The 23,455-nt window shown below is 43.2% G+C and overlaps 2 protein-coding genes across 2 annotated transcripts; one reads left to right on the top strand and one right to left on the bottom strand.

Annotated features, from left to right (window-relative positions):
• The first annotated feature begins 12,986 nt into the window (after positions 1-12,986).
• LOC136518338 (protein NDH-DEPENDENT CYCLIC ELECTRON FLOW 5-like) lies at positions 12,987-16,053 on the top strand. The gene is made up of 4 exons (XM_066511991.1): positions 12,987-13,217; positions 14,418-15,005; positions 15,093-15,548; positions 15,650-16,053. Exons 2-4 carry the CDS (start codon positions 14,430-14,432, stop codon positions 15,839-15,841), a joined length of 1,224 nt encoding a protein of 407 aa, XP_066368088.1. The 5' UTR covers positions 12,987-13,217; positions 14,418-14,429; the 3' UTR covers positions 15,842-16,053.
• Positions 16,054-16,085: 32 nt separating this feature from the next.
• Positions 16,086-23,282, bottom strand: LOC136518330 (probable helicase MAGATAMA 3). The gene is made up of 21 exons (XM_066511981.1): positions 23,227-23,282; positions 23,017-23,147; positions 22,782-22,920; positions 22,516-22,655; positions 22,003-22,200; positions 21,700-21,897; positions 21,565-21,600; positions 21,273-21,358; positions 20,590-20,640; positions 20,025-20,133; positions 19,831-19,936; positions 19,555-19,652; positions 19,380-19,484; positions 19,211-19,303; positions 19,034-19,087; positions 18,483-18,541; positions 18,317-18,401; positions 17,880-18,239; positions 17,606-17,728; positions 16,848-16,934; positions 16,086-16,763 (listed from the first exon to the last, which is right to left on the bottom strand). Exons 2-21 carry the CDS (start codon positions 23,122-23,124, stop codon positions 16,554-16,556), a joined length of 2,445 nt encoding a protein of 814 aa, XP_066368078.1. The 5' UTR covers positions 23,125-23,147; positions 23,227-23,282; the 3' UTR covers positions 16,086-16,553.
• Positions 23,283-23,455: the final 173 nt, after the last annotated feature.

The following is a 23,455-nucleotide window of genomic DNA, read 5'->3' as shown; positions in this document are numbered from 1 at the left end:
CTACTTTCTCTAGTGATCATGAGAATAGGGAAGCACATTCCAAGTGGTGGAGCATATGAAGATCATGATGATGGCGATGGCATGGTGATGATCAAGAGCTCGGACTTGGAAAAGAAGAAAGAGAAAAACAAAAAGCTCAAGGCAAAGGTGAAACTTGATATGAGCTTTTTAGTTTGGTAATCGAGACACTTAGCGAGTATGATCACATCTAGAATAGATAGCCATACTATTAAGAGGGGTGAAACTCGTATTGAAATGCGGTTGTCAAAGTGTCACTAGATGTTCTAACTCATTGCATATGTATTTAGATCTAGTGGAGAGCTAACACCCTTGAAAATGTTTGCGAAAATATGCTAACACACATGCACAAGGTGATACACTTGGTGGTTGGCACATTTGATCAAGGGTGGTGAAGTTTGTGAAGTCGAGGAGGTCACTGGAAGTGACCAGGCGTAAGACCTGACCCTGGACCTACACGTCCGGTTAGCTCTGCAGTGAAGTGCGCGGTGTCGATCTATGACCAGATGTAGTATAGTGAAAGTGACCGGACGCATAGGGCCTATGTCTGGTCTAGGCTGACGTATACTGACGCAATTAGTTTCACGAGAAGGTGAGGAGCCGACGCTAGGGTGTGCTAGGTCATGTTTCGAGCGCTCTGGGAGTTCTTTGGAAATGATCTGACACAGCTTGGCTCGACGTCTGGAGAAGGGACTGGTGCGTCCGGTCACAGTGTGGTGGCAGCGCAGGCGCGCCTGACCAGATGCGGAGTTGGTGCGTCAGGTCTTTTGTTGTGTGCGTCCGATCATGACTTAACATGAGCATGGGAGAATCTAGCTGTTGAGATCCAGCGGTGCTTGTTTGAAGGTGGGGACGCATGGCACGCATCCGTTGACCGAACGCTGGCCTAGGTGCGTTTGGTCACCTCGACCAGCATGTCCGGTCACCGCGCGGTGGGCTGTAGTGTGAGCCCAACGACTCTATTTTGTAGGAGCTCCTATTTAAGCCCCATGGACGGTTCAAGCTCACTCTCTTGGCCATTTGCATTGACATAGCAACCTTGTGAGCTTAGCCAAATCCCTCCCACTCATCTCCATCATAGATTCATCATCTTTGTGAGATTGGGAGTGAATCCAAGTGCATTATTTGAGTGATTGATTCTAGAGGCACTTGGTGATTGTGTTTTGCTATAGATTTTTCTTGTTACTCTTGGTGGTTGCCGCCACCTAGACAGCTTGTGTTTTAGCAAATCAAGAACATTGAGAGAGATCATGAGGCATGGAAGAAGTTGGAGAAATTATTTGAGGACACATGAGCCATAAAGGGTGCTAAGGCATACATCCTTAAGAAGAAGTTTGCTAGCTTCAAGATAAAGAAAGATGAGAGTGTGCCGAAGATGTTCCATAGGCTTCAAGTGCTTGTCAATGATCTCAAAGCACTTGGAGAATAGGTGAAGGACAAAGACTTCTCCCACAAGTTCTTGAGATGCTTACCATCAAGATTTGGCATGTTGGTCACCTTACTAGTGAGGAGTGGTTTGGACACAATGACACCAAACCAAGTGTTGGGAGATGTGATGACCGATGACACTTATAGAGATGATGGGAAAGAAGAAAAGAAGGAGGATGAAAAGAAGAAGAGTATGGCATTCAAAGCCACATCATCATCAAAGGGCAAGGCCAAGCAAGACACATCAAGTGAAGATGATGATTCAAGCTTTGATGATATAGATGATGAGAAGATGACTCTTTTTGTGAAGAGATTTAGCAAGTTCATGGTGAAGAAGGGCCATCGTGCTAGAAGGAAGAAGTCTTCATCTAAGAACAAGAAAGAGTCAAGAAGGCGCTTCAAGTGTGGAAGCAAGGATCATCTTGTTGCTCAATGCCCATACAATAGCGACAATGATGATGATGACAAGAAGAGAAAGAAGAAGGAAAAGAAAGAGAAGGACAAGATGACCTTCAAGAAGAAGAAGGGAGGTTTATATGTTGTCACTTGGGATAGTGATGCTTCCTCAAGTGATGATGATGATAGTGATGATGATAAGACCACCAAGAAGAAGGCTCTTGCAAGTATTGCCATTAATGAGAAGCCTTCTCTCTTCAACACTCCATCGACTTGCTTCATGGCTAAAGCCACTAAGGTACAAACTTATAATGATGGATGTGATGAGGAACATGATAATGAAAGTGAAAGTGATGATGATGATGAACCCACTAAAGATGAACTAATTGACATGTTGGAAGATGCTAAAGAACATTTTAACATTAAGAAAAAGGAATGCAAAGACTTGCGTAAAGAACTAAAAGCCCTTAAGCAAGTCTTTGATGAGCTCAATGCTACTCATGAGAGTCAAGGAAGACCATGAGGAGCTTGGCATGGCTCACAAGAAGCTTGAAGAAGCTCATTCCTCTCTACTTAATGAGCAAAATGAGAAGGAGCATGTTGTAACATGTGACAAAGGTTTAAAATATGACATAATTAATGAATCATTCTATAAGTCTATTGTTGTTGCTTCCGCTAACCCTTCATGTAGCTCATCATCCACTTCCACCTCATCTATGAGTGATGGTTTCACTTGTGATGCCTCATTTATGGTTGAGAATGAGACCTTGAAGAAGGAGGTCAATGAGCTCACTCGCACCTTAGGCAAAGCCTATGGTGGTGAGAACCGCTTGCTTATGTGCTTAGGTAGCCAAAGAGCTTCTCTCTACAAAGAGAGATTATACTATACCCCTTAGAAAGGCAATGCGGTCTTTGCTCCTCATAAGACTAGTTTTATGAAGAACAATGGTCAATTTTGCACTAGTTGCAAGCAAGTTGGTCATATAGAGCAAAAGTTCATGAATAATAAATCTCAAGCTAATGTATCCTCAATTAAGCTTGATTCTTTCTATGTGCTTACCAAGGGTACTAATGGTGTGAAGGCTAAGTTCATTGGTGCACCATAGATGGGCTCAAGGAAGAAATCCATTTGCATATCAAAGAGCTTAGTTATTAACCTTCAAGGACCCAAGCAAATTTTGGTACCTAAAAAGAATTGATCTTCTTTTGTAGGTCAATTACAAAGCTGGAGGAAGGTATTGGGTTCTTGATAGTGGATGCACTCAACACATAACCGGTGATGCAAGAATGTTCAACTCAATCAATACCAATGATAGTAATGGCTATGATAATATCACATTTGGTGATAATGGCAAAGGCAAGGTCAAAGGGTTTGGTAAGATTACAATATCCAATGACTTGAGCATATCCAATATGTTGCTAGTTGAGAGCTTGAACTTCAATTTGCTATCCGTGGCTCAATTGTGTGATCTTGGATTCAAATACATATTTAGGGTAGATGATGTAGAGATCATAAGTGTAGATGGTTCTAACTTGATCTTCAAAGGCTTTAGATATGAGAATCTATACTTGGTTGATTTCAATGCTAGTGAAGCTCAATTGTCAATATGCTTATTCACTAAATCTAGTATGGGTTGGTTGTGGCATAGAAGGCTTGGTCATGTTGGAATAAAACAATTGAATAGATTGGTTAAGCATAATTTGGTTAGAGGCTTGAAAGATATTGTGTTTGAGAAGGATAAGCTTTGTAGCTTTTGTCAAGTCAGCAAACAAGTTGGAAACACCCATCCTAAAAAGAGCATCATGAGCACTAGCAAGGCATTTGAGTTATTGCACATAGATTTGTTTGGGCCAACATAATACACTAGCATTAGTGAAAATAAATATGGCTTTGTGATAGTGGATAACTACACTAGATACACTTGGGCATTCTTTCTAGTGAACAAGAGTGATGCGTTTGCAACATTCAAATCATTTGTCAAGGGCATTCACAATGAGTTTGAAACAACCATCAAGAGAATTAGAAGTGACAATGGTAGTGAATTTAAGAACACTATAATTGATGAGTTGTGTGATGAATTTAGAATTAGACATCAATTCTCTGCCAAGTACACTCCACAATCAAATGGCCTTGTTGAGAGAAAGAATAGAACCTTAATTGACATGGCAAGTTCAATATTGAGTGAGTATAATGTGAGTCAATCATTTTAGGCCAAAGCTATCAACATGGCTTGCTATTGTAGCAACCGCTTATAGTCACCCATTGAAAGAGAAGACACCATATGAGCTCTTGAATGATAGAAAGCCCAACATTGTATATTTTTGGGTCTTTGGTTGCAAATGCTATATCTTAAAGAAAGGCACTAGATTGAGTAAGTTTGACAAGAAGTGTGACGAAGGATTCTTGCTTGGATACTCAACCACTAGCAAAGCATATGAGGTTTTGCAAGCTAAGTAATGAGTTGAACATATTAGATTTCCCAGATTTGTGTTGATGCACCCCCACTTATATGACATGCCTCTCCTTCAAGTAATCCAAGGTAAAAGTTGATTGACATGCATACATCCTTTGATAAGGACATGTTTAGTGCATCTAGTTATTTCTCATGTTTTATAGGCTCATTCATGAAAGTTAAATCAATTTGATGCTTGTATGATACCACTATTGCTTCTATGATTGACTTGATCTATTGGTAGCATATGACATATTTGTGGGCTTGTGAACCTAGTGTTTGATCTAGAAAATGAGCTATAAGTATTTAACTCAACATGTTACAAGATAACCCTTGAAATGAGGTATGAAGAAGCTTGTCCTTGGATCAAACCGAGTTAAATATCTTAGGCAAGTACTCTAGATTGAACCAAATTTGGGAAAATGATCCTTACCTCATTGATTGACACTAATAATCTTAACCTATCTAAAATTGAACCTTTGAGGTCATTGATGACAAAGGAAGAGAAGTGATTCACAAAGATAGGGGGAGAAAAATAAAGATAAGGTTGAATGACAAAGGGGGAGAAATATGAAAGTAAGTGGATCAATTAAAATTTGAGCACACAAGTAGAGGGAGCAAGCTCATGAACTTATATGATGCATTTGAATATGCATTCACATATGCTTGCTTGCATTTGTCAAGTTTAAATTTGATTTACATGCTTGTGTGGTGTATGCTAGTTGTAGGCTTGAATGATGAAATGAAATACTAGCATGCATAGGTGGTAGTGAGATATGCCTTGCTTTGCTTTCACAAGTGGTACTAGAACCTCGCTTCTAATGTTGATCTCACAAGGTATCTAGCTCTTGTCTTTGCAAGTGATATCTAACTAGCAATGGTGCTAAGGATGGTATATTTGGTGCACTCTGATTGGTATCATGCTTTAAAGGTCCATCTCTTATACTTTAGCATCATTTGGTAGACATTGCCCTCCCACATTTTCAATTCATGCATATATGCAACCTTCAATCTAAACTCTTAGCACATATGTAAGGGGAGCTAATGCTACCAATTAGGGTTCATGAAACTTTGTCCATATCCTTTTACACATGGTAAATATGTTGGGCAAGCAACATGAATTCAAATGAATTTCAATTCATATATTTGTGAAAGGGTTGTCATCAATTACCAAAAAGGGAGAGATTGAAAGCTCTAGTTTGGTTTTGGTGAATTGATGAAACCATATGTGCTAACTTACTTGCTCTAGTGATCATGAGAATAGGGAAGCACATTCCAAGTGGTGGAGCATATGAAGATCATGATGATGGTGATAGCATGGTGATGATCAAGAGCTCGGACTTGAAAAAGAAGAAAGAGAAAAACAAAAAGCTCAAGGCAAAGGAGAAACTTGATAAGAGCTTTTTGGTTTAGTGATTGAGACACTTAATGAGTGTGATCACATCTAGGATAGATAGTCATACTATTAAGAGCGATGAAACTCATATCAAAATGCGGTTATCAAAGTGACAATAGATGTTCTAACTCATTGCACATGCATTTAGATCTAGTGGAGAGCTAACACCCTTGAAAATATTTGTAAAAATATGCTAACACACGTGCACAAGGTGATACACTTGGTGGTTGGCATGTTTGATCAAGGGTGGCGAAGTTTGTGAAGTCAAGGAGGTCATTGGGAGTGACCGAACGTAGGACCTGACCCCGGACCTGCACGTCCAGTCAGCTTTGTAGTGAAGTGCGTGGTATTGGTCTATGACCAGACATAGTATAGTGAAAGTGACCTGACGCATAGGGCCTATGTCCGGTCAGGGCTGACGTATACTGACACAATCAGTTTCGCGAGAAGGTGAGGAGCAGACGCTGGGGTGCATCAGGTCAATGCCAACCGGACATGTCCGGTCATGTTTCGAGCGCTCTAGGAGCTCTCTAGAAACGATCTAATACGGTATGGCTCGGCATCTAGAGAAGGGACCGGTGTGTCCGGTCACAGTGTTGTGGCAGCACGGGCATGCCTGACTGGATGCGGAGTTGGTGCGTCAGGTCGTTTGTTGCACGCGTCTGGTCATGACTTAACGCGAGCATGGAAGAATCTAGCCATTGAGATCCAGTGGCGCTTGTTTGAAGGCGGGGACACATGGCACGCATTCGTTGACCGGATGCTGGTCTAGGTGCGTTCGGTCACCCCGACCAGCATGTCTGGTCAGCGCGCAGTGGGCTGCAGTGTGAGCCCAACGACTCTATTTTGTGGGGGCTCCTATTTAAGTCCCATGGCTAGCTCAAGCTCACTTTCTTGGCCATTTACATTAACATAGCAACATTATGAGCTTAGCCAAAGTCCTCACACTCATCTTCATCATAAATTCATCATCTTTGTGAGATTGAGAGTGAATCTAAGTGCATTGCTTGAGTGATTGCATCTAAAGGCACTTGGTGATTGTGTTTTGCTGTGGATTTCGCTTGTTATTCTTGGTGATTACCGCCACCTAGATGGCTTGGTGCAGCGAGGATCGTCGAGCGGAGGAAGGTGCTTGTCTCCGATTCCGATCATGGTGATTATGAGGGGTTATTGACCTTTCCTCGACGGAGAGTCAAAAAGTACTCTAGTGGATTGCTATTGGCTTGTGTGATCCTCATCTTGTGTTGGTTGTGCGGCACCCGATTGTGGGTTAGGCGTGTGATGCCTATAAGCATGTGAACCTCTAAGTGAGTGAATCACCACAATGGGGACTAGCTTGTCGGCAAGCAAGTGAACCTCGGTGAAAAATCATTGTGTCATCTCTTGCCACCAGGATTTTATTGTGATTGATTGATTGCATCTTGTGATTGGCTCTTTCCTCGACAAGGCAGTATAAATTTCACATCCTCTCTCTTATATTTACATTTCTAATATTGCTACGCTCTTTAGTGTAATTAGTTTTAAGAGATAGCTTATGTCGGGTCTAGTAGTTAGTGAGGCTCTATAGTTAGTCTTTGAGAGCTCACTAACTTAGTGTAGTGACATAGCCTTTATGTGTCTAGAGACTATAGAAACTAAAATTGTGGTAGGTGGTTGGTATTTTTGGTAGGCTAGCGCAATATTCACTTTGCCTTATTATTATCTAATCGTTTTGCTTAGTGTTGTATTTAGATTTTTTATAGGCTTTTCATCCTTCTGCTCAAGACCTTTCACCTGCACCCACCCACAGCTAGCCACACCACCGCCTCCCGTGCCCGCTCGCAGCTTTCTTTGTGCCCGTGTGTTGATGTTGTTGCTACAGGATACACCGGTGACAAGGCCGGCTCCCTCCACGCACGCCTCGCCAACGCTGATCCAGGACACCCGTGCCAACGTCCATGCCTCCGAGATCTTCGTGGGCCACTAGGCCGCTTGGATGGATGCTGAGTGTCGCCTCTAGGTCCACGCCGCCGCTGGGGATGAGGCCGCCTCCCTCCGCGCGCGCCTCGCCGATGCCGAGGCCACACATCCCGCCCGTGTCCCACAGCAACAAGCTCAAAACCAACATACACACCGTGTCGCATTCCCCGCATTCAACAAAAATATCCAATCAATTCGCCCATCTCAGCTTAACCCTATATGAATCACAGACTAATTGTGCTTCCATTTCTGATTGCCCAGGTAGAATCGCTGATCGAGATGCTGCGGAAGCTGCGGAGCCTGAGCCTCCGCACGCGACCAGCGGCTGTCGTTGCGACAGAGTGCCGACCCCCTCCCAATGCCCTGCCCCCCCCCCCACCTTGGTCATGCATACCTGCATCCTTCTCTTCTTCAGCGAGATGAGCCGGCGCCGGTCGGCCGGCCACCAGCAAGGTTCACGAGCGGTCACTTGAGGAGGACATTGTTGCGCAAGTCACTGGGGACTTCCACAAGGTGATGTGTTCTTGCTCTCAGCTCGCCTATTTTCCTTACCAGTCTTCACCTAGGTGTTCAGGGCAATCAGTTGGTCAGTTATATGTGTTCTTTTTTACATCGGCGCTGGTGGAATTGCATAATAGTGTATTTGAATGTTTAACCATGCGAATCAGAGAATCACTAACTAATGAAACATTACGCGTTCGACGCTACGTTTTGGGGGTTGAGATACAAAATAAGGTTGGGCACTTAATTATGGATCAAGGGTACCCAGCTTATATATTTCTGAATCCAAATTATAGGTTCATACGTCAGTGTCATGAAATTGAAAACTCATAGTTGTAGCATAGGAGCAGGGTAGAATCATTTTCTGACTTTTCCTCTGCTATAGGTCACTTGATTATTTCTCAGTGGCATTATCCGGGCACAGATATTTATTTATTGGTTTCATTTTTGCCATGTAGGCAAATTGATGGCAATGGAGGGGACCTATTTTATGCCGCCCTTCGATGCAAGCGAAACTGCCTGCTGCTGTGCTGATCAACAACTCCCTGACCAAATCCGAGCAGCTTGGGACTGCATTGTTTGGTGCCATTTCAAAATACAAGAACATTTCAAGATTCATTTCTCCCATCTCAACCATCTACAAACAACATAGGTCCATGTTGTAGCTTCAGCTCGTCTTCTGATGGCAATGGATACATGGCTGGGAACTTTAGCGAGAGTGATGAAGATTATGTTAATTCTACTATGCTAGAAGCAGGTAATTCTTCACACAAGGTGGTCTGCTTTTATATGGAGAATGTCATGCTACGTTCAAGTTTTACTTAGGCTTTGTTTATTTGCTATGCTGGACTTAATTTTCCGATGTGATCAGTTGTTTGACTTTCTATGTTATGCTCGTTTAGCATAAGTATCTTACTATATGAATAAAAAATCTGAATGCTTTCCATTGCAGTTTGTAGTTTATATTGTAACTGTACTAAAATTTGAAGCCATTTTTTATTGGTTTGTATTTCAAAACCCATTATTTTTTCTCACGAGTTGGAAATGACAAATGTATTTGAGCTCCTTCTTGTTGTTGTTTCTTGACTAATAATAATGCTCTATATTGCTGCATGGCAGTTCTCTCCCGTTTCAATTGGACTATACTGGATTTAGAATTCTCATATTTGGATATGGCAAGGATTCAGTTTGTTCGGATATGGCCTATCCGATTCTTTATTTGGTGTCCTTTCTGGATGCAGCAGATACCAAACCAATAGAACAACAATTTTGGAAAGAACGATCGGAGCAGTCAGTCAAACACAAATATTTTGCCACCCAGATTTGACATGGTGATTTAGCTAACTCAAAAAAATAGCCTGACAATTGATGATTCCTATATTGCTGATGGTCTACAACTATTCAATGGGAGTACATTTTCTTTAACTACTCTGTATCAGCCATCTCGAATACCACTAAGGCACTGGTCACCACTCACCAGTATTTGATCTCTGAAACTATTGCCTTTCAGACTGCAAATGGAAGGCACAAGCAGGGAACATTTGTGTTAGGTCATTCTTTTTTTAAGACCACAAGACAGGTCATTCTTTTTTAGACCTCAAGTGCAAGCTACCAGACAACTAAGTTACTCCCTTTTATCCCAAAATAGATGACAATTGTCTAGATTGTAGATTCATAGCCAAAGTGTCATCTATTTTGAGACAGATGGAGTAACTTAGTTGTCTGGTAGCTTGCACTTGAGTTAAAACTATACTTTGCAAGTATCATGAGGGCATGTTTCAAAAATCTAACATGTCATTGTTTTTGAATTATAGGCTACTCCCAGGGCTGGAGGATGACCATGCAGTTTCTTTGCACCCATACAACTTCCACGAAGCAGTGAGGTCCTGGGATCATGCGACTGGGAGGTCATATAATGTGGAGAGGAGGATCAAGGAGCACAGTTTGTTTACGAGGGGGTTGTCGAGCATGGGATGATGCTTTGATGGTGTTGAAAACTTTAGACATGTAGAAGTTCACTGGAACTGGATGGTGCTCAGGAGTTAGTAAACCTGACAGCCATCAACCTCAATAAAGAGTTGATGTTTTTCTTTGCCAAGCAAATTTAAAAACCTATGTTATAAGGTGGACAAAACTTGATTTTGTAGTTTTCTAAGAAGATAGTTTTCCTTGTGATATGGTTTGAAGTTTACCCCAAAAAATTTCCCCTCAAATGGCATTATTCACTCTACTTGTGCGTCTATTTCCATGTGTATTAACATTTGCTTCTATTTTCATTGTAATCCATTTATCTAAACAATGTTTGAGGTGAAGGCACGGTTACAGTTTTTAGTAGCTTTGCGATATTGTCCGAAGCTATGAAATGATTGATGGCTTGCAATGATCCTTTCATTAATTTATTTTTCTATCTATGTTTAATTGTTTGTTTAGTCTATTTTAGAGGCACGCCTGTAGACAATGGATGATAAAATTCAAGCATCCATAATTTATCTCTTTGACTTTGAGCATGAGTTTTGTTTTATTTTTTTAATTGATATATTGTCCTTTTATTTTTACCATAGCGTTAGCACGGGTATGCACGAAATACGAAGTTGTATTTACATTGTAGAAATCTTTCAAGAAGAACATGCATAGATTATTCTTGTATTGAATATTATACATATATACAATCACCTAAATATTCTAATTAAACTACAAAATTTTGAATTAGGATACAAGGTAAGACATGCAAACAGACATTTCAAAACTACCTGTAGAGTCCAAAGAACTTAATAAATAAATCCTTCTGGAGGCTATGCAAATTTTCTCTATTCTTTCATTTGGTGTAGTTAGTGTTATCATAGTACCTGCATGTATTCATAGAAAATAAATCGTATTATTAGGGCAGTACAAGGCTTCCTCTAAAGATCAGGTAACTCCTTCAACCCTAGAAATTATATATCAATTGATTGCTGAAGAGAATGATGTAAGGTAGAGATGCCAATATCCTTGAGGCAGATCATGTAAAGAATGTGAGTCTCTCTATGAGATTGCTCACAAGAGACTCAAACTTATATCTGATCATGATAATGTTGAATTGCTTTGCACCAAAAGCATCGGCAATGTTAAACGGGGACGTAGGTTTTAGTATGCATAGTAGAGTAAAACTCAACCTTGGCCTTCTCAACAACTTTCCTAAGCCTTTGCAGTGCTAACTTGTTCTTACTCAGATAGTCAAGAGGCGCACAATAAAATTATGCACCACCAAGGAAAGTATCACCATTGGTTGCCTTGATCTGAAAAATGTGTCAACACCTAATTCAACATCTTGGCACAGACACTCAAGTGGATATCTTATTCTACAATATATGTCTGTGTGGAATAGTCCTAAAGCCACATATATTTATACAGTGAGTATAACATATTTTGTTTTAAGATTTTGTGAGTGATTTTTTAAGGCACGTAGTATTATCCATGTGACATGCACTAATATTTACATATATACTCGAACCATTGTACAAGATGGTATAGAGATGCAGTGAAACTTATTCGTGGATTTATTAGCGCATGAAAGAAATAGATATCGAAGATTTATTCCTGCCGATATAAAATATTATCTTAGTCGTATCACGGAAAAGTCTATACAGGAGAGTTTATGAGCCTGCGACGTCGCGTTCTTCGTGACTATGTTAATTTTATGAACTTTGCTTTTTGAATTAAATGTCACTTTAACATCGGTATTTAATTTTACAGTATTGTTATCTTATCGTGCGATCCATGTGTTTTTAGTACAAAAAATTTAGTTGTCCCGTAGCAACGCACGGGCACGCTACCTAGTTAACATATATGAACTGAGTGTAGCTCAACTGGTTAGATCCTTTATTATGGTGTAATGTATCTACTCAGGTTATTAAGTCCTCAACTTGATGCAAGATTGGTGCTATCCTCTCAGTGGTAGGTGATGTCACTATTCGTCTACACTACCGTTTAGCCTATTTACACTGAGCGACGTACCTAACTAAAGCATCTGCTTAGGGCAGTCCCAATGGGACATTAATGGTGGCTTCTATCTCTATTAAATGAGATGCACATAAGCCAAATGCTGACATGGCAAGCTAATTAACGAGGAAAGAGATGAAAATTTATAGAAATCGTTTCTGAGAGAGAAACGGCGTCTTCTCTTCACCCAATGCAGAAAGAAACGTCGAGTTCACCATTGGGAAGAAACAACTGGTTTCTTGCAGGCTGCGCCCGCTCGCACTGGCCGTGCTGCGCCGCGCCGCCGCGCTCGCCCCGCTCACTGTTGCCCGCTCTGCTCGGTCACGTCGCCGCGCCCCCTCGCCTTTGCTCGCCCCGGCGGCCTCCTCGTCTGTGCTTGTGCTTGGTCCCGAGGAAGAAGAGAAGATGCTAGTCGGAGGGGAGTACAGTCAGGGGAAGATGGTGTTAGGAGAGAGAAAGAGAAAAAAAGGCAACATTTATTATAGGTAGACACCCACAATGTGTGGGGTAGTTTCTACGTATAGTTTGTTGCTGATGTTGTTACTATGAAAACATGCGTAGTTTCTATTATTGGGATTGCCCTTAATCTTTGGAAGGGTTCGAGGGGCTCGTAGAAAAAGGATGCATATATGAGTGTTTAGTTTTGTACCGTTATTCACAAGACAGATGGGGCATCATATAGGGTCTGTTTGGTTGGGTGGCCAACCCTTACCTAGTCTGCTGGAGCCAACTTGGGCTTGTTTGTTCCCTGTTCTTGGGCTTTAGCCAGGCCAAAACTGGCCTCCGTATGTGCGCTGGCCTGGCTCTGAAAGAACAGATCGGCGATCCATTTTCATGGGGCCTGGCTTGGCCAGCGCTCGGCGTGGATTCACGTCACCTCCGGATCGGACGAGGACGACCCCCACGAGAGCTCCCCCTGTGCTCCCGCCGGCCACCACCATGCGAGCTCCGACGAGGTCAACATATATCTCCGCCCGTGGCCACCACTCCGACCAAGCTCCCATCGGCTCCGCCAGGACACGAGCTCCGACCCGTGCTCTCGCGGCCACCACTACTCCGGCGAAGCTCCTACCATACTCTGCCACCACGTGAGCTCCTCCTCTTCCCTCAGCCACCATGGCGTGCTTCACCGACGGCTACACCCCCCTGGCCCACTCATCCACCTGCTACAGGAACAGGAACGGCAACTACGAGTACTTCCTCAAGGGCTCCTCGCTCCTCCTCTTCCCTCAGCCACCGGCACCGCACTAGGACACCTCCTCCTTCACCTTCAGCCAGGACAAGAGGGCCGGCCGCCACCGCAAGAACTGGAGCACTAGACATGGAGGCGAGCTCGTTACAGGTGATGCCCACCAAGTGTTTGACAGAATGTGCGATAGGGGGTGAAGTTACCAGGAAGAAGATAAGGTGATTCTATGCAAGCCAAGTCAGGGAACCAAACACACCCATTTTAATCCAGGCTTAGATAGCCCATGCAACCAAACAAGTGCATGTTGACTTGCTAGGACCAGGACAAGCCTAGCCAGCTTCAATTCTAGCCAGGCTTCCATGGAGACAGGAACCAAACAGACCCGTAATGTTATTGTCTAGAAGATGTTAATTAATAAATACATATGACATAATTTTCGTTTTGACGAAATTGGAGGGGCTTGCACCCTGCAGAAATCTATTAGAAAGTTAAAGCCAAAAGGCAGGTACAAAAAAAGAAACAAGAAAACAGCAACAAAAGACCTAAGAAACAAAGAAGTTCAGGAAAAAAATAAGGAAAACCACAAAAATTGCCATATGACATAATTTAGTTGCGCATATTATTGAACGCATGTGGCAGGTTTCAATTCTATTTTTCGAGACAAACTAGAAAAAAAAAGTACCAATGTTAGGAGATGAAAGTCAAATTGACAAGGCAGTGACTTAGAATAAGGCTCTTTGGTGAATTGAATTTTATCTATCGTAGAAATTAAATTGGTGATATATTTTTCTTTTTTCTTAGGAATGGTCCAATACAAACCCCTTCTTAATATAATTGGAACTTATTCAATTATACTGGCTAAAAAAATATCCGTTCATATACTTAGGACAAACCATTTTATGTGATTTTTTTCCGCACGGAAATAATCTTGTCTTGCCCCGGAAAATGATTAGTACTGTGCTCCAAAATTGAAATAAAAACAGCTTGAAAAATATCTAAAGCCAGCTGAAAAGTGGAAAAGGACACCGTTAATCCAGCACGGAATATTTCCCAGACCTCGTAGATAAGGCTACACTCAACTGATCACACGTTCCTGCAGGAACTGGCAGGCATGGCGGGCTTCTGCACTCCTGCTGCCACTGCAGCTGCCCATGCCACTCCAACCCCTCTGGTCAGCTCAAGGAAGCACATCGTCATGTGCCTCTCCCCCAAGCCAAGCGGCGGCGGCGGCGGTGGCGGAAGCAAGAGGGTGCGGCTTGCGAGTACAGTCGCAGCTCCTCATCAGGTGCGCGCGCTGGCGCCGGCGACCGCGGCGGAAGAAGCGGCGGGGCCCTCCCCCGCCCCTCTCAACGTGGAGTACCTGACCGCCGAGTTCGCCGGCCACGGCGTGAGCTTCGAGCCCGTGGGCAGCAGCTGCGCCGTCAAGATGGCGCTGCGCAACGGCAGCGTGGCGCACGTGCTGCTCCCCAGCGGGCTCGTCACGTCCTACAAGCCCGCCATGTGGCACGGCACGGTCACGGAGGTGCTCCACACGAACGTCGCCGAGGGCCCCGGCGGGCGGGCCATCATCCGCGGTGGGGTGTCCGTGGACCTCCGTTGCGCTGGCGGCGACGGCGTGTGGTCGCCGAGCGCGAGCAGGGCGTGGTCGCTCCGCGACGTCCGGGGAAACCCAACCACCTCCATCGAGGTACGCCAGAACAGTACAGTAGTGATAAGGCTCCCAAGCTTCGGAAATTAAAGGCCATTCGTCATGGCACGTCGCGTTTCCTTGCAGATCGAGCTTGCGTCGGCGGCGCCGGGGAACGCGGCCGCGGCGAGGTGCGTGGTGACGCTGCACCCGGAGGCGCTGGCCACGGAGCTCGCGGTGACGAACGGCGCGTCGTCGCCGATGGCACTGACGTGCGCCGTGCCTAGCCACCTGCGCGTGAGCACCCCAGACGCCACCTACGCCCTGGGGCTCCTGGGCTCCGACTACCGCAGCGTGGAGCCGGCGCTGTCGGAGTTCAGCATCATCCCTCCGGACTACGGGGCCACGCAGCAGTCCGCAGAAGGGACGACAGCCCGGCACCGGTGGGCAAACAGAGGCTTGGACATGATCCTCTCGGGCGGGCAGGACCGTGGCGCGGCGGACGAGCCCGACGGCGAGGAGGACGACGACTACAAGCACATTTCGGATGCGATGTGCCGTGTGTACAGCAACGCGCCCAAGGAATTCACCATCATCGACAGGGTAAAAACCTTCGGAGATTGGCCATTCTCTGGTTTATTCAGTTGACTAGAAATTCAGGACCGGATGACTGATGCGAGCTTTTGCGCGGGAACCGCTTGCAGGGCAGGAGGAACTCCGTTAGCTTGCACAGGAAGGGGTTCGAGGAGCTGTACGTCTTCAGCCCGGGATCCCAGTACCAGTGGTACGGCAAATATGCCTACGTGGTCGTAGGGCCTGCCATGCTGGAGCCTGTGATGCTGGGGCCCGGAGACACGTGGCAGGGGGCTCAGTACCTGCGGAACCCCAATCTTTAGGCATGCTAGCTGGGAGAACTGCTGAGGGGGACACGTCACATGTTCGTCGTGTACGTGTATCCAGATCAGCAGATGAGGCCAGGCGAGACGCAAAATAATTGGAAATCCAAATAATTAGCGACCACAATGGTCTACAGATGTTGGAAATGCTGTCCATAGTGAATTGCTGATGACAGTGTTCAATATTAGAATTATTGGTCGATGTCGAATGCGATAATGCAAGGTGACCCGCGACCGAACAGCATCAATGAACACCACCACAACGTTAATTTCACATCAGACCTGATTGACTAGCAACCATCTGTGTCAGATGAAAAAAAAATATATACATTGATCAGTAGAGTATCGAGATAGCAGCATTTGCTTCAGTTCAAACTTCTCTACGTCAGTACGTTCCTACTTCACCTAAACCAGTGCATGCGAAAGACGCATCACAGGATGTTAACTGTGAAATTTAACCGCCAACCATGGAAAACATACATAAGAGACATATCTATCACCTCTGCAGTTTCACAATAAACAATTTTCGTAGTGCCCTCTGAGATAATCACTTTCTCTAAAAATTAGATACGAGAAAAGAAGCACTACTTCAAATTTCTATTTTTCAACCCTCAGCAACCTCCGTTCATCCAAGAATGCCAACTCCTCTTTGTAATACCAATACTCTACATAACTGCTCTACCCAAGCCATTCAAGCCTTTGAATCTTACAATCAATCATCGCCAGCATCCATAGCAGCATCATCGTCATCCCCTGCATCTGCATGGTCGGCAGCATCATCGACATTCATGAGCTCCTGCCTTACAACTTCTTGATTGATTTCTTCCAGTACTTGAGCATTCGGCACTGGCAGAGGATACTTTTCCACCTTCATAACCTTCAGGTTATCCTCTCCAAAGAATGTGGTGAATGGCTTCGGGACCTGCAAAATGTGCATAGTGTGACCCATCCAGATGCTGTGTACTCTTTCATGCTAAGGAAACAAGATAGCAAGTCACAAACACACCTTGAAGAAGCGGTTTCGCTCCTTGGCACTCTCAACAAGGTTGTTCCAGTGTTTATCTTGCTTCAATGTTGAAGCAGAACCTACAACCTGCGGCATGCAGATTATTATTTAGATTTACAACTAAGTACTCCCTCCAATCACAAATATAAGCACATTGAGATTTCTCCTAAGTTTTTTTTTAATTTTGACCATCAACTAACATTTTATATGGACTGACAACACAAGATTGGCATTACTCACACACACACAGCTCCTTCCAAAAGAGAATAGATTTTGCCAGTCAAAGTGTCATATTGGAGACTTGTCTGTTCTAAATTTATAATGGACTTACAATAGTGATTGGAGGAAGTATATATAAAACATGAACAAATAGCGGTACAAGTGGGGGGGTATGGGTGTCCACATGTCAGTTAAATCTTGAAGACTGGATGGAGCCGTGAAGTTACATCAGGACATTGATCTCAAAAAGGCATTCTACCATTCATCTTAGATACCATAACTATAAGCAGCATCCTTGAACAATCGTATCTACTTGCATGTATGGATGCATGAGAGAATCTCAAACTTTATGTGTACATCTTGTTAGGCAACAGAGTTCCTTATTAAATTTATAGCCTGCACCTGCCTCTACCTCTCAGTTCAGACTAGAGTGCATATTTGAATTCTGTGTCATGCAAACAATGGAAACTTTGAAGCTACCATAATGCAAAAACAAAATAGTAATGATGAAATTTGAAACATGGAGAACAGGGGCTTACCAGTACAGCAGATTTTGCTCTCGTGATGGCAACATTCATTCGTCGAAAATCAGAAACAAAGCCAATCTTTTGCTCCTCATTGCATCTTACACATGAAAAAATTACTATTTCTTTTTCACGTCCCTACATACAAGCAGTCGGACATAACATCAAATCATAGTGGTCACAAAAAGAGCGAGAAAGAGATATAACATCATAATCACTGGTACTTGAAAGAGTATTGAGGCATAGAGGTGATTTGTACAGAAATCCCAAAATGCATTTGAACTAGTACCTGAAATCCATCAACGGTGCTTACATCTATCAATTCCTTTGATTGATCCCCAAAGGTTGATCGAAAACTGTCCTTCAATAGTTTTACTTGATGCCTGTATGGTGATATAACACCCACTTCAGGACTAGATTTGAGTTCTGGATAGCGCATTGCCAATTGGTGATACAGGAGAGTTATGAATTCCACTTCATCCTGGTTTACCCAAGAACCACTTCCAGATGGCTGGGATTCAATACCATCAACATCAAAGAAACAAAATGGTCCAAAGCAGCTGTACGAATGCCATGGACGTTTCCTGCTGAGGCCCTCCCCATCTTGTAGTACACCTTCATAAAATTCTTTTGACGGGAACATACTAATCTGTATGGGAATGGATAATGAATTACAACAATCATTCCAGTTTCCAGCTTCAGATATGCTGAAGATATGAGATTCACCTCTGGGTGCATGCGATATTGGATTTTAAGCATTTGCACCGGAAAACCAGCAGCTTGAAATCTTTTGAACAAGCTTGTTCCATATCTGAGAGATAAATGAGCATTGTCTTAGCATATTACAGCACCTGGAAAATGTGTGCCGGTATAAAAAAAAAGATCATCTTACCCCAACTTCTGAGCAGTCTGTGAAATGACAGTTGCAGGCAACTGAACTGGGTCACCAACCTGATAGGAATATTATGAGATAGTTATCATTACCAAAAGCTAAAGTGATTGTATTCATGTGCACAGATTAACCTGATAGGGATATATTATGAGATATACAGTCAAGAGAAATGGTGAGACTGCGCAAACATGCACACCAACAAATGAAAGTATACTTTTAACGTAAGCCCAGATAGACAAGTGCTACTATAGGTACTAAACTACTAAAGAGAAGAGAAAATATTCAAAATATCACCTGGGCCTGACCTCTGTCACATAACAAGGTACTATATAAATAAATAGGAAAGACCCTATAAGTTCAGACAACATGCTACATTTTATGATATCCTATTCAATCCCCCGGTTAGCATGCGATGCTCGTCGTGCTAATAAATCCTCTCTTCTTAAAGCCCAAGTAGGACAAATATACATCTTGCACAGGGGAAAGCAAGATGCTTAAAGAAAAGGAAAAACAAAACAATATACAAAAAATGAGAAAATTAGACAACATACAAGAAAAATTTGTCTGCAGCCATGGATCAATGGAATAAGAGTTGCAGGTTCCACCTGAAAAGAAGGGGATAAGTCTAAGCTTAGGAACTTAATTAAACAGAGGCACAGAAAATTCTATTATCCAAATTGATAACGTCAATGCTCCATGATGAAAGCAATGTTTAAAAGTTTCCTCACCGCTTGTGCAGCTTCATCAATTATAACAACATCAAAAGCACGGGTCATCCTGCTAAAAATTGAGGATCCACTGAAACTCAGAGTTGAAAATACCTACAAATTTTGCTTGAAAGTGAGAATACTAAAATAGGTATAATCAGCAAACATTTATAATTAATCAGAAGAGTACAATGGCTGCTTCGTCCAGTATTGAAGCTCTAATCCGATCATATTCACCAGCACCTCTTCTCCCACCATCTAATGTGCGATCTACACCAGAAAGTTTTTGTTGAATCTGCAAGGTTGAAATCATTGTAGTTGACAGAAGTTATAAAGAAAATGTATTGCAACTTTATGTCACTTACAAGGTAATCCATGGAAACTGCTTTAACAGAATGAAGGGCCTTCACTCCAATGCGCACAATTTTAGGGTTGTAAGTGTTGTTATTTTCATCTCGGATTCCTGAAACAAAAAAAAAAACATCATTTCAGTACTTAATTTGTGCATGATGCTTCCTAATGATAGCATGAGTGACGAGTCTAAAAATGTATGAGCACACCAGATGCACAAAAAGAAAAACAGAGAGAAGGGTTGGGGAGCATTGTGTCTGTACTGGATATTTAGCACCGAAAACCTTTACCTGTCTTAAGAACACGCAACACGATCTCATCAAGTGCTGAGTTGGATGGAGCACAGACCAACACATGGGCCCGATACTTGCGATTGGAACTTACGACTTCAGGTTTCTGTAAAGATTTTTTTTTGGCCATGTAAGGGATAAAATAGTCCAGGAACCTGAGTAAAATTTAGCAAGTATGCCATATAAAAGAGTACCAGTTCATTTCCTGTTGGGTAAAATCCATCATCACCATCAACAGGCATAATCAAATCTCGAGGATTTGCACCAAGTAACCAAGGAGATGCCTTCATCCAGTGTGCACGCCTGTCATGTGAACTCCCCAGTTATTGGTGCCGACAGAAATTTGCAGTCGCATGGTGTTTGAAAAACTAGAATCAGTAATCCATCAAAATAACATAAAATTCTTAGCTGTTCCACTTCCCACACAGAAAAGCTAGAAAATAAAAAGGCTACAAAATATGGTACCATAAACAAAACAACCTTTTCCTCCAAGTACTCCCTAGTTCGTTTGGAGGATTTGAGATATCAAAGGAACAAAAGCAATGTCAAAACTAAGATATTTTATTTTTCTTGTAACCAACACATAACCATGCAGATCTATAAGAGAAACCAGTTAAGGATGGAGCATTTCAAAGGGAAACTCACAATTTGAAGCAGCTAGATATTATTAATCAGCTTTATATCCTTCCTATTTTCCATACCCCAGCCCAAAGTCAAATAAATATATTAGAAACTAGGAGGTCTGCATTCTTAACATACTTGCCATCAATGTCCAGTTCTGGCCCATGCTTTAGAACATCAAGTCCTCCTCTGCATTAAGCATCATAAAGCACATGAGATTCATGCGCGAAATTTAAAGGACGTACCCAGTGCAGAGAGCTCCCGCTCTGTGCGGGGTCTGGGGAAGGGTGTCAGTGGCAAGCCTTACCCTCGCCTGTGCAATGCGAGGAGACTGCGACTCGAACCCGGGACCTTCCGGTCACAGGCGGTAAGACTCTACCGCTTGCACCAGGCCCGCCCTTCATGCGCGAAATTTAACAACAACAACAACAACAAAGCCTTTAAGTCCCAAACAAGTTGGGGTAGGCTAGAGTTGAAACCCAACAGAAGCAATCAAGATTCAGGCACGTGAATAGCTATCTTCCAAGCACTCCTATCTAAGGCTAAGTCTTTGGGTATATTCCATCCTTTCAAGTCTCCTTTTATTGCCTCTACCCAAGTCAACTTCGGTCTTCCTCTGCCTCTCTTCACGTTACTATCCTGACTTAGGATTCCACTACGCACCGGTGCATCTGGAGGTCATGCGCGAAATTTAAGATTTCAAAAAATGCAGTATAATTACTATCTCTCATATATGATAAACATGGAGCTTTTCTATCCTCACAATTGGAATTACTATTCCATACACCAAAATATAAAGAATAACCAAGTGAGTTTGTTACTTGATCTGCATTCTTGCAGGAGCAGAATGGAGAACAGCACTAAGGAGTCCAAGAATAGTTTGTGTCTTTCCTGTTCCTGGAGGGCCCTGCAAATAAGCAGATAGAACTTAGAAGAACATAAATCAGCAAATCGTGCATTACTCTTAAATAGTGTTATGTGTTCGATCTGCACATCATTCAAAAGAAAAACATATAGTTAAAACAGCTCAGGTATTTGCAATACTTTCACATAACTAATCAAGACAGGTAAACAATAACAATGCAAATTAATAGTGGTAAAAAAATAACAGACCTGGATAAGGACAAAGGATCTGCGTGAAAGACCTGCCTAGAGAAAAATTCAGTAACTATCAGAGCCATGATTTTAAATAAATATTAGGAACACAATACATACACCAACAATGCGAAAATCACAAAGGATGCTCACATTGACTGCTTCTAGCTGGGAATCGTTAAGATTTGTTTTGAGGTAATCCATAAGTGGCTCAGGAACATTCCACGCACGACTTTGATCATCACCATCCTTGTGCTTCTCAGTAGCTGAAAGAATCAAATCCTTAAACGGTAGAGAAGCTACAGAATGCATAGCTGTGAACTCCCGCATTATTGTAGACAAGCTGCAGACCTGAAAATTTAGACGAGAAAATGGCATATCAAGCAGTACATGCCGTCAATAAACGATGCAACCATGAAAAACTCAGGTGCTTGTTTTAGAACAATTGAGACTCGCCTTCAGTATCCACAGCAAGCTGTTTTGACTTGCAATGGTGGAAGCAAAATGTTGCAGCCTTGTAGAGTTCACAGGCTTTGCAACATTCAGATTTACAATTTCACCTGCCACAAAAGTTCTAAGCGAAATATGTAAGCCACCACCACGCTGTTCCACCAATGCAAAGGCGTATGCATTAGGGGTTGATCCCTCCTCAAACTGCAAAAGTGCAGGCACATCAGTTCATCACATAATGTACTCGGCTACAGACTACTTGCCAGACTGATCTAAGTATGATATCACAGCCATAACTTATGGCACATTTTGCTCTGTTCTTAGACAAAATGTCCAAAATGTAAGAACTAAGAACTCAGGAAATACATCTAGATATTTTATGGGTTTCGGTTATTAAATATTATGCAAATGGCCACCTACCAAATAAAAGTTTGACACATTTCGTCCCAATCAATCATTACCTTGGTATTTTCATATCAGGACCAGCTAAAGTACAAAATTTACTTGCACAACACTTACTTTCTCCTTGGAGAGAAGCAGTAGGTCATTCTCTGACACATTATCCTGAAAATTGTCTTCCACCGCCACAGAGAGCTTGTGGAACCCCTCGGACTCTGTGCAAGATCCCACTGCCCCCCTCCGCCAGTCCATCCCATATTCTACACACACCACACAAGGTCAAAACATAAATTGAAAAAATCCCAATTGGCAACTCACCAGCGAAATAAAAGCAAGCAAAATGCTGCGTTGAAAAAGAAGCAAAGCGCAGGAGCGCGCGCCCTAACCTTCCTCCTCGTCACTGCGTCCCTGGATGATCTGCGCCTTGACCTCCTCGAAGAGCAGTGGCTCAAAGACACCGAGGTACTCGGCCACCGAGTCGTACGTGTTCTTCACACGCTGCAGCACCTTGGCCTGCTTGCCGCCCTGACCCCCGAGCCAGAGAAGGTTAGGGATTTAGAAAATTTTGTTATGGATGGTATGGCGGGCGGGTGGTGGGTGTGGTGAGGTTGATGTGCGTACCTTGGATTCGGTGATGAGGCGGAGGTAATCCCAGCTTAGGACAATCTTTTGGAAACGGTCCATGGTGGAGGAAGTTGGCGTGCCGCCGCTGGACTTCTCCACCATCATTGGAAGGGCGGCCACTGGTGTACCTAGAATTTTAGCTTAGGTTATGCCTGGCCAGAGTGGAGAGGGAGAGGGAGAGGGAGAGGGAGGACGGCGCGGAGAGACCGAGAGAGGCGCGCTTGTCTCGGTCTCGCGAAGGGAGAGGGAGGGAGGGAGGCGTGCGGTGAGACAGAGAGAGTGAGGGAGGAGTCAAGAAACCTAAGGTTCTGTATTTATACTTGAATACGTTATCGGGCCTCGCCTGGGCTGTTTGGGCCTTGGGATATAAAACGAGACGAGCCTTTTACGTCGGTTCTCCGGTTTTGTTGGGTTAATTGAGGTCTGCAACCGAATT

The sequence above is a fragment of the Miscanthus floridulus genome, chromosome 2, assembly GCF_019320115.1.
Source record: "Miscanthus floridulus cultivar M001 chromosome 2, ASM1932011v1, whole genome shotgun sequence".
In the NCBI taxonomy this organism is placed as follows: domain Eukaryota; kingdom Viridiplantae; phylum Streptophyta; class Magnoliopsida; order Poales; family Poaceae; genus Miscanthus; species Miscanthus floridulus.
The sequence above is the reverse complement of the archived record's forward strand: the minus strand, read 5'-3'. Positions and strand labels throughout refer to the sequence as shown.

Excerpts from the sequence above, each read along its gene's own strand:
- LOC136518338 (XM_066511991.1), top strand. The coding sequence starts at position 14,430 with ATGGCGGGCTTCTGCACTCCTGCTGCCACTGCAGCTGCCCATGCCACT. Across the intron at positions 15,006-15,092 it reads ACCCAACCACCTCCATCGAG|ATCGAGCTTGCGTCGGCGGC; the intron begins GTACGCCAGAAC and ends GTTTCCTTGCAG. Across the intron at positions 15,549-15,649 it reads AATTCACCATCATCGACAGG|GGCAGGAGGAACTCCGTTAG; the intron begins GTAAAAACCTTC and ends AACCGCTTGCAG.
- LOC136518330 (XM_066511981.1), bottom strand. The coding sequence starts at position 23,124 with ATGATGGTGGAGAAGTCCAGCGGCGGCACGCCAACTTCCTCCACCATG. Across the intron at positions 19,653-19,830 it reads GTTGCGTGTTCTTAAGACAG|GAATCCGAGATGAAAATAAC; the intron begins GTAAAGGTTTTC and ends TTTTTGTTTCAG. Across the intron at positions 19,304-19,379 it reads TACTGGACGAAGCAGCCATT|GTATTTTCAACTCTGAGTTT; the intron begins GTACTCTTCTGA and ends CAAAATTTGTAG.